The 11,283-nt window shown below is 41.3% G+C and overlaps 1 protein-coding gene across 6 annotated transcripts in view; it reads right to left on the bottom strand.

Annotated features, from left to right (window-relative positions):
* Nucleotides 1-5,421: 5,421 nt before the first annotated feature.
* GRM1 (glutamate metabotropic receptor 1) overlaps nt 5,422-11,283 on the bottom strand; it is a 179,025-nt gene continuing 173,163 nt past the window's right edge. For 3 of the 6 annotated variants that reach the window (XM_071740511.1, XM_071740515.1, XM_071740512.1), the window contains one exon: nt 5,422-7,670. In XM_071740511.1, coding sequence (XP_071596612.1) covers nt 6,830-7,670 — 841 coding nt within the window. In that variant the 3' untranslated portion in view covers nt 5,422-6,829. The remainder of the gene's footprint in view (nt 7,671-11,283) is intronic. The other 3 variants (XM_071740514.1, XM_071740513.1, XM_071740517.1) reach the window with 3 other exon arrangements.

The raw sequence follows: 11,283 nt of genomic DNA, 5'->3' as shown, positions 1-11,283 counted from the left end.
AGGAAAACACATCAGTTAATGACTCCATCCCCAAACAAAAGAACAACTATTTGTCAGTGCATTTTTAATTCTAAAAGGCAGATTAAAAAAATGTACTGTAAGTTTCTATAAACATTGCTCAGATCCATCTTCCACAAGAGCCATCACTCCAGTGATGGTATTTAAACACTGACAATTTTTCAGTCTGTCTTATTTTACTGTTAACTAACAAGAGTAGCTAAAGAACACAGGGCCAGCTCTTCAGATCTGTCCAAATGCACATCACAGGAGCTGACAGGTCAGAAGAGAGGCTCTAGCTGAAGTCTCTAAGGATACACTGCTGGCTCTGCAGCACAGTTCTGCCTGCCTTTCTCATAAGAGAGTTTAAATTAAAAAGTTGTTCTCTCTTGTTCTTTCTCTTTCCCTGTGTCACTATTAGAAGGTTAGAGTGAGCCCTCTGTTCTGCTCAGACCCAGGACCAGCTTCTCAGGGAGCAGCAGGCATGATGTTTCCAGCCAGCATGTGTATGGGGTCTGTAGACACCCCACAGATCACTGGCTGCACCTGCTGCTGGGCACTCAGGAAAGCAATGGTCATCATCACTTGGATTTGAGCAGTAGGACTGACAGGTCTGCTTAGCTGTAGTGGGAAGGACTGCTGTCACCACAGCATTCAGGTAGTCTGCTGGAGAGGAGCTCTTTTTAAAATACTGACTTCTTTCCAGTCCCTCCACAAAAACTAAATCTCACATCTCTAGCTGATGCCTGCAAGGAAAATATGGTCTCAGCGCTCTGCAAAGACACCTTGTGTAAGGAAAATGGATTCTGAGGGAGCCAACCAGAGACTCATTTATCCTGAGCTGGCCCCAGGCACACCACCTTTCCATGTAGGAGCTCTTGCAGATCCCTGTTCCTGACACAGACTCAGAGTGGTATAGGGAGGTAGGTGTCCCATGCACCATACCGTGTCGTGGGCGGAGGATGGATCTTCTGCCACCTACATGTTGTATGGTGTGCAATAAATAAGTGGGTGGATTGAATGTCATAGATACACATACCACTCCTAAGCTCTTATCTGTCTCCACCAGTATCTGTGCCAGCTGCTTCTCCACCTACCTAAGAGGCCTTTTTGTTGTGGAAACCCACAACTCACAATGATATTTTACTTATGTAGAGATATACTGCTTACGCCTACCTTTGAAACTGAGTAAATAACAGATGCTCTTTCTTGGTATCACACCAACCTACCTGCTCTATCAGGTAGGGAGTAGTCTTCATTTGTGTGATTTACTGAGCACTGGCAGTTGAATTAGCAAAAGCAAAGAATACCTTGCTTGTTTTTTCAGTTGTATGGGATTTATCTGTGGTCACTCCTGCTGTCATTTACCATCTCTGTTTGGGAGCTTGCAAGGCTCACCAAGATGGGGACCCAGGTACAGATATGGGGTCTGTGGCAGTACTATAATAATTACTATAATAATAATAATAATTTAATCTGACTTGCTGCATAACATCTATTATCACCCTTTTTCCTATTATCCCTGCTGTAAATCTTGTGCTGATAAAAACAGGCCTTGATATTCACTACAGAATCTGCTTCTCCTTCCTAGCGATTAGCAAGCAGGTATTTGCCAAGTGTCTAGTGATTTATTTGGGAAAGAAATCCACCACAACAATATAATCTGCAAAACCACACTTTTCCCACTCACATGTAAAAAACATTTACAACAGACGCTCAGACCTTGAGTAGAGCTATTAGCAACCTGCTCCTCTGTTCTTCCCTAGAGGATGACAAATACAACTCCAAGGGCCAAATTTCCATTGCCTTTTGCTTCTGTTGGCCACTTACCTCATGCAAAGTGGATGTGACACAGTAGTCTGGGTCCAGACACTCAGCTTGCTGAGCAGGACTAGGATGGTGGGGATGCCAACAATCTGTCCTTGGTAGAAAGCTGCAGACAAAGCCCAAGTATGCTAAGCTGCTTTGCTGCACTGTGGTCCTGGACCAGTCGTTCATTTGCTTGATGTAAAGCTATTTTAGATGGGCATTTTTGGCAGCTTGTGAATATTATGATAATTTAATCTGACCCCCTGCATAGAAGAAGCCTAACAATTATACCCTGTGAATTCTTCACTGGTCTGAAGCCTTAAAGAAAATTTGCTTAAATATCCCAGCCATCTGCTGCAGTACTCAATTATCTTGACAATTCAGATTTGCTTACTTCTAGTTTAAAGCTTTCATTCTTGTGTCTCCTAAGCCTTGGATTTTCTGACGCCTTTTCTTAGATTAACAGAAATGCTGGTGAAGGCATGTAACTCTGTTCCCTTTCCACCTGTCATGTTATCTGTCCTTGAAACGGGCTAAAACGACTCTAAAAAGACTGCAGCACCAGAGCAGTCTTTTCATTTGCCAGACTAAAGCACATTAAGAACTTCTCATGAAATCTAGAGACTAATAAAGCAGCTTTGACAGGCTGGAGCATCTGGCCTTCTACACGTTTTCCTTTAGTGCTCCCACCAACTGTTGTTTGCTCATGTCTACTGGAGTCTGTTTATATAGATTTTGCCCAATCTGCTCTTTCTGGTACTGTTCATATTGTTGTATGCTTATGTGGAGAAATTTAAAAAAGAAAAAGAATATGAACTGAAATATTTATGTGGTCTAGAATGACTTAAACTGAAACGATCCTTATCTATAATGGAAGCTCAAAGCACAGCAATACAAAACCTGAAACTGCATCAAAAATAAAATAAGACTTGCTGGGCTCGTTATGCTAGTCAGACTGTTTGGAAAGTCATGCATAAACCAACTAGTACTAACCTCCTATGTGAATATGGAAATCTGAAAATTAATTCATTTGCACAGCATACATGTAGCTGCTTAGAGATAACAATTGTTATTTCTTACACAATTCTCAGATGCTACTGTCATACGCATTCCCATCTTTCTTGTACAATTTATCCCCAAATGCTACATGACTGCTGAGATGTGTAGCAGTGTCAGGATCAGATGCTGTGAGCTGGGTCCCACAAAAAGTAGCTGATTGCAGTGGTTGCAAGAATGGTGTTGCACTGGGTGCTCTGAAGGGGAGTAACTATTGCGTTGCCCTGAGGATGTTTTCGTAATTGTGTCTATTTGATCAGCACAACATTTATTAAGACATAGACCGACTGGACTTTAATTTAAAAAGAAAAAGGGAAAAAAAACCCCAAAATAACAAGTCTCTACAAACAAGACCAAACTTTACCACTTACCACAATGCTGCACTTGGTACTCCAGCACTGCAGGAGCTGAAGGTAGACTGACTCCTCAGATGTCAATTCCTGCAAGGCCAGATCCAAACCAAGGGGCCACAAGCCTATTTGCAAGTGCAAAGAGAAAAAGAGCTACATTTTCTATGCTTGGGTCTGAAAATCTCAACAGTGCTCCAGAAAAAACCTTTATGCTCCCACCTTCCTGAGCCTATTGCTGAGGCATAGAGCAGTTCAGCAGTCCCCAAAAAGCCACAGTGAGTGTGAACTGCAGAGCAGGAGGAAGAACTGGAAGAAGCAAACATCTCACGGGGTCAAACACATGGAGTACTTCCAGTGAAGGGCTGGTGTTTCTCCATGTCCTTGGGAAGAAAAATTTCCTGTAATTTACCATTGAATTCTCTTCTACATGGCAGCCCAAATGCATACTTATTCCCATTTTTTATTAGGAAGTCAAAAAGCTGGGGTTTGTTTCCTAAACAAAAATCCTCCAACTCTCCACCATCTCACCATCTCATGCCACAGTGTAATCAATACTTCAATTTGAGCACCATCTCTTCCACACACCACTGAGTAGGACTGGAACAATCAACTACTAGGCACAGTTATATTCTACTTAGCAAGAAAAAATTAACAATCTTAGCATTCTATTTTTAAATAATAAATAGAAAATATTTATTTTACAGCATTTTCAAGATCATTTTGACAAAAAGGCAATTTTCATCAAGCATTTGACAGACTAAAAGAAAGAACTTTCACAAGAAGCTCCATAGCTCATACAACTACATACACAAGGTGAGTTCTTGCTCTTTTGATATATTTAAGTATGTGTATGTTTCCACTTTCAACAATTAGAAACTAAAAGCTAGTATATTGAATTTCAAGAAAACTCCTACTCATGATATAATTACACTGCAGTAATAAAATCAGTGCTTAATATGTTCAAAACAGACAGATATGAAAGTAATAGTACCTTGCCACATTGTTGTCTCCCGTTTTTCTTATCTCTCTGATTTCTTCAACCACCAGATTCCTAGTAATAGCTCTGTGCTTTTGACAACATATGTTTTGGGAAACAGCTCTATGAACAATTCTTTTACTAAGACTATAAGAAGGTAGAATTCATTGCTGATTTGGTGATCAGCAAAGATGGCATTTTTCTCATTGCTTTAATGAGTACTCAGCATTAAAGAAACAACAACCAAACCAAAACAAAAAATCAAAAAAAAACCCAAACCTGAAGCTGACAAAAATCAACCAGCTGACCCTTACGTGTCTTTATTTCCTTACAGAGACATCCATCAACTGGCAAAGACATAACTGTGTCTTTGGGCAAAGTCATTCCATGCTTTCCACATTGGGACAATAATAGCAATTGGCCACTAATCATATTGGAAGGAGCAAACATCATGAAAAAAGGATGAGTAAAAAAGCCTCTCTCTGGTTCTAAGGACCACCCAAACCTTCCAAGACCACTACTGTATTATTAGATTAAAACAACTAGATTTGGATCTTCAGAGAAAAATTGGTGACTGCTACCAGGACTTCTTAAAATTCAAGTGAAAAGAAACAAAAGGAGTAGAAATGTGCTGAATTCAGAAAAACCCTAATAGAATATTCACAAGAAGCATAGTTAAAATCAGGTTTTGCAACTACATTAATGTGAAGAGCTTCCTTAAAAATATCTTTGGAAATTATGTGTAGAACTGTGGGACAGCTAAATTCAGTATCACAATAAAAGTTCATAGCAGCTAAAATCTTGTCCTGTATAATATGCACATTCATAAATAGGATAATAAAATATAATGGTGTTCAAGCCACAGCAATGAAACCTGGATTTTGAACATGCCAGCTGTTAGGGAGCTTTTGGTTAGGCCCGTATCTAGCAAACATATGAAGAGAAAGAGGACTGAATGACAGAACTACAGCTGCCTAGGAGTGGTCTTTAATATACGTTATTGTATATTGAACAGAAGCGAAGGCATGTAGAAAGAACACACAACTAAACATCACAAAGAGATTAAAAGAACTGTTTATAACCAACCCTGGGAATTTATGCACACATTAAGCACTGATGAAATTTCCTGTCTCGACATGATTTTATTTTAAATTAGCTAAAGCAACAAAACAGTTTAATTACTTTTCCTGTCTTGCCTTTATACTGGCATGTGCAAAATTTCTAAACCAGACCTTTTTTTTTTTTTTTTTTTTTTTTTTTTGTTAACCACACTTGCTGCAAACATGTAAAATAAGTTTTCAATGCACAGGTTATTAATACCATAGGTCTACATCATAAAATATTTGCAAAATAAAGCACCCTACTATAAGGGTAACAACTGTCTCGGCTTGTATATGAAAAAGAATGTGTTAGCACAGCATACAAATCTCCAAAGATCTATTGAATATTTGTAACAATGTGATATAAAACATGATTTAAACATAAAAATATTCATAGTATATACTACAGTCTTTCAGTGGTAATTCTTGGACATTACTCTTCACACATACCATACACACGCACACAGAAACACAAACGTACGCTCACTCTCTTGCTTCAAGACTGATTCTATAGCCCCCAGTATGGAATTGCCTTTCTTTCAGACTAATAGTTGTTGCTCTAAGTATACAGCTATTTTCCAGTGTATTGATTCCAAAGAAACACAAAGGAATGATGTAATCACATGGCAAATATGTCGTATTATGAAAAGTTCATCAATAAATATTGTTCTGCTACAGGAAATGTTGTGTAACAGTTTAGCCACATGGTTTGCAATCTTATACAAAAGGGCAGTTTTTTCTAAGTCCTTATCTTATTACAAGTACTACAGCAAGAGCTTTCTTCAGAAAGCTCAAGTCGTGATCATATTTCTCTCTCTGTTGACAATCAACACTGAAATAAGATCCCCCAAAAAAGCAGCCCAGTAGGAAGAACAAATTGTTCAGACAATAGTCAGTAAGAGCCATGTGCTTCACATCGTCTCACCTCCTCTTCCTCAAGCACATTACACAGCTCTACCATCTATAGAACCCCCCAAAAATAAATTATGCATATATGTCTCATATCCAAGTAGCTCCATTCCTCCGCACAACACTCTGCCTTTCCAGCTCCTGGGTGTGTTCTCCTTCCACAGCAGTCACGAGATGTGCTAATGACTTCTCAAGGTCACACTTCCCAGAGACCTTTTCAAGCATTGCCAAGAGAGGTTGTGACTAAGTGTAGTCTTTTTTTTTTTCCTGTATGTGTTTTGCTTTTTGTTGGGTTTTTTGTTTGGGTTTTTTTTGGGTTGGTTTTGGGTTTTTTTGTTTTTTTGTTTTTTTTTTGTTTTTTGCTAGAGAAGTTGTCTCTTGGGTTTGTGCTTCATTATGGTTCTCTATTATTTTCTTAAAGTACAAGATTTTTATTTTTAACAGCTAGAGAATTTTGAGCCCTCTGAATGGATTTTTTTTTCTTTCCCTTTACTTATATAAGTGCAGGATGAAGTCTTTTCCCTGTCATGTGCAACTTTGCTCTTTCTCCCCTCAGCCCTAGGAGACTTATCTTCCCAGGACCTCACAGTGGGCAGCTGCCAAAGTCCTTCTTTTCTTGTCCCTTGCTGCGACTACAGGGTGGACGAGCTTTGCTTATAATCTCTCAGGATGACAGAGGCATAGGTCACATCTGGGGGGGTGCAGAGCACAGACTCCGAGACAGGGGAACTGGGCACAGAGCTGCCCGAAGCCACCGAATCCCGGAAAGGGGACGGGGGCGTCAGGGCCGGAGAGTCTTCCAGAGTCAGTTTGCTGGTCGCTGGCTCCTCATCCGTCTCCTCCTCTGGGTTCTTCTCATAGACATATCCCTGGATGAGCTTCAGCTTCTCGCTCTCCACCTCCTCTGCCAGGGCGGCCAGGGGCTCCTCGCTGAAGGAGGAGACCTGGAGAGGCAGCAGGGGTGGCTGCTGAGGCGGGGGGGGCTGGCAGGGGGACTGCACGCCATTCCCCGGGCTGGGAGCGGGGAGGACGGCGTTGAAGTCGGGGATGCCGGTGGCAAACTTGTTGACCACTCCTTGTAGCTGGTCCATGAGAGACTGCGGCTGCAGGGGCAGGGTCTTGGGGGACTGCTCGGGCAAGAAGAGTTGGGTCTCCTCCGTCGTGGCCTGCAGCGGGGGGGTTGTCGCCACTCGCCTGTGCACCACCATGGAGGGGCTGCTGGGCTGGTTGAGGTGAGTGGGCTCTCTGCCTTCTTCCTCCTCCACATTGCATGGAGTCTTACTGCTGATATCGGTAAAAGTCTGGTTCTTGCTTTGGCTGTGGTAGCTTTTAGTGAGGGGTTTGATCACCGCTGTCTGATTGCACCCTGTCTCCTGGTTCTTCACATGCACTGAGAGTCTGTGCCATGTGTGCTCCCCCTTGGGGTCTTGTCTTCCACCTGGTTCAGACCATGACACAGACTTTCCATTAGAACTATGAATAAAATAAAGATGGGTTTATTGTATTTACGTTACACAAACAAGGGCAGTATAACAAACAAGCCAAAAATACCGATTGCTTTGTCCCAGTAATAAGCCTCCCCCCCTCCAGTTCCTTATGTCCTCCCAGAAATACTACAGGAGGAAAAAACAGTGTCTGTTAAGAGCAGCAATTACTGTGATTTCATCTAAAGGTGATTACTCCCTGATGGTTACCCACCCTACAGCCAGCCTAGAAAGCTTAGCTCACGGGGAGGGCCCTGGGAGGGCTGGCAGTGTTTTTGAGGTATCTACCTATGTCATTTCATATCTAGGTTTGCTCACCCAACCCTGCAAGGTAGAAGTTAAAAACAGGGGAAAAACATCACAGGAAGAGATTTGATTGTGCTGGATAATAGGAAGCATCTCCAAACTGTTGGAAGAAAACCAGCTCCCAGCCTTAGCCTTTGGCACTCACTAACCCTTCCTTTCCTTTTTTATTCCCTGGCCCCTCTTTGCATTTAGGGAGAGATTAGCTAATACAAAAATGAAGGACTCCTAGGTATGGCCTCTGTCAGGTAGGAGGCAAATGGCTTGCTTCCCAAGTGACTATTATTTACAAACCAGAACAAAAAGCTGATATTGAAAACAGTTGGTTTGTGTGGGTGGAGGAACAAGCAGCGGCATGATCATAGCAAGTGAAACCCTCCAACTTTGCATCTTGGCTGGATCCCATCAAAACTCTGGGTTGTTTCACTGAGTGAGGACCTGAAGGTCAGGTCTGTCTCTGAGGAAAAATGGACTGGGTTTTCTGCATTTCTCTGTACCTTTGCAGGGAGCAGCACCCTAAGCAGAGTGATACCTCGTTAGCAGCTGCACTTAAGAGCACCAAGCAGTTGCTTAATTGCAAGTCAAGCAGTAGAAAGCATTTACAAATTAGATCTATCACCTGGGTGGAAACCAGAGACTGGAGAGAAATTCTCAGATAATTTATGGGAAGAAGCCTTATCTCAGGGTTTCATCCCTCATGGGACAGAAGTAAACAAATGACTACATTTCAGACACTGTGATCGGAGCGCAGGTGGGAGGCTGTCTGGGTGGGAGGCTGGCAGAGCAAGTGCTGCCTCCTGCTACTGAACACACTAGGCTACCTTATATACAGCTTGCAATATTGTTCTGAGTATTTTGCTCTTCCTTAATCAGACTCCTGCATTTCTCTTTTTCAGGGAATAAAGAATTACCAGCTGAAAATCATAAAAAAAAAATCGTCTGACTTTGTGATAGCTGGAAGAAATTAGTACAACACAGATGATGTAAATCTTGCAAAAGGGAAAAGAAATGTACAAAAGAATATGGCATTTTTTCTGCTGAACAGTAAATATTCCTGGAGAAGAAAAGAATTTGAGATGGATCCAAGCTGGGAAGTTCACCTCCTACTCCAGGCTTCAAATGCTGGACCATCACCTCTGTGGGAAATGGCTCACAAGAACAGGTTGATCGAAAAAATTCTTAACTTCCCAAAGCATGTAGTTGATAGGACCTGGAACTGTTCAAATTTAGAGCTTTAACCTAGAGGGGAAAAAAAAAAAGCCAGGTTCCCAGCTGAAGAATGAAACCTCTGTGTTATACTGATCAATGAAAAGATACGAATGAAGGTTTAGAAGCACTCCTGTTTTGATCAATATGAGCTGTGGTATGACAGTTTTTGAAGTGCTATAGAGATAAGCAAATGAATGTAACTGTTGGTTGTGAAAGATTTCTAAAGTAATATTTTAACATACCAAGATCTACCAGCTCTTCACACAGAAACACATTTCGTCTGTTTTAATTTCAAAACAAGTCTCTTCCTGTTGTAAGGAAAATAAGTCAAGTGGTCTTATATTGCATTTTGCTGATACTATAGCTTACTCAAAGCCCTTACTCTAAAGGGCTTTTATTAAAAAAAAAAACCCTCATGATGATTATCTGCTGTCTCTTATGCTAAGTCCATTTCTGCATCACTTCTTCATATCTAGCTCTGGTGCATCATCTCATTTCTAAATCCCTCTTCACACCATCTGTTTGGTCTCTATCTCATTTTGTTACCAAGATTTGTATTTACATCAAAGACAAGCATTGCTATTTTAAGGAACTCACTACCTCTGTCTTCAGATCATCCTGCTATTCAGTTCATTTTCCTCCCCCTGACTCTCAAGTTCTGCTCTTCTCTAACACTCTCCATAAAATACTTAATCAAGCCTAAGTCAGCAGCTGCACTTAAAGCAAACTGTTCTGGGACTGCAATACTCAAACATGAACAAACCTCTTAATCAGGATTATTTTTCTGTTGCCACCTTGCTCTGCAAGGAGAGCTGGTGCCACCAAAGTGCCTTGCTTCCTCTTGCCAGGCCTTGCTGCTTGTGACTCCTATGGCCTTGTGACAAATACCCTTTGAGTCACAATGCCTCTCCATGGGGTCAGTCTGGTGATTTCCATTGGGAAATCTCTCCCTTCCATTTCTGTGCTCCTCAGTTTCCCATTCCAGTATTTTTCCTCAACTTGCTCTCCTCACTGTGTCCATGCAGCACTGGTCATGTTTGAGGTGGAATCCCAGGACTGTCACAGAAATACCTGAGCTCTGTCTTGCTGAGCAGCTGGCAAGGAGTCCTGCTGACACTGACACAATCAGGCAGGATGTACAAGTAACAAGGCAAGAAAAAACTCCTGTGTCCTGAAATAAAGATCAGCCATCTCAAGTGGCATTAATTGACATTTAGACAAAAAATGAAGATGGAGCTGAGCTCCAGACCTGAACTGGATCTCAGTGAGACAGGTGAAGGGATAATTTTTCAAGAAAAAGGCAGAAGAGGGCACTGAGCCAGATCACAGCTGGCATATTGAAAGCATGATTTTTCCATTGCGCAGTGACGAGGTGCTACTAACTGGTGCTTACTTGTTTTTATCAATGGGAAGGTTACCCATTTCATGTCTATCGTGTATTGATTTGCCTTTTCTAACTTTCTCCTGTATAAATTTTCCTTTCGGATTTAGACTTCACACTTACTGCCTAGAAGTGAACTCCTTGGAGCCTCAAGGGATTTTAAGGTTTCTAGTTGTATATACCCAGTGTAGCACTCCAAATACTGTTTCTTCAAATCCTTGCATATAGCCTAAATGTTCAGACAGGTTCTTCAGTATCCTACCAGCACATAAAACTGGCTTTATAGTGAAGAACATACATTGAATTTAGCTGCTGTTTCTCAGTTTTTGCCACAGCTTTGTCCAGGTTTTGTGGTTTTCTTTCTTCATTTGGGGTGAGTAGATGTAAGTGTATTTCATTTGAGAATTTTTATTAGTTCCATGAGCAGATCTGTCACTATTTTCAGTTATTACTATTACTTAGTGCTGTTTTTAATACATGCATCAATCTTTACAATGTACTCTCTGCATGTCTCTGGGGCAATAATTTTCAGACACTTTCAGATTATTATTATAGACCCTAAACAATCTGCAAAACAACTTCAGTCCTTAATAGTTACTTGCCAGAAGTCTTTTAAAGAACTGAAGTATCCACATCTGAGCCTGTGTTCCAAAATACCCCTACCCAGCTGTAGGATGTGCCTGCAGATTGCTAGTTGGCCCAAGATTTT

The sequence above is a fragment of the Heliangelus exortis genome, chromosome 3 (assembly GCF_036169615.1).
Source record: "Heliangelus exortis chromosome 3, bHelExo1.hap1, whole genome shotgun sequence".
Classification (NCBI taxonomy): Eukaryota; Metazoa; Chordata; class Aves; order Apodiformes; family Trochilidae; genus Heliangelus; species Heliangelus exortis.
The sequence above is the reverse complement of the archived record's forward strand: the minus strand, read 5'-3'. Positions and strand labels throughout refer to the sequence as shown.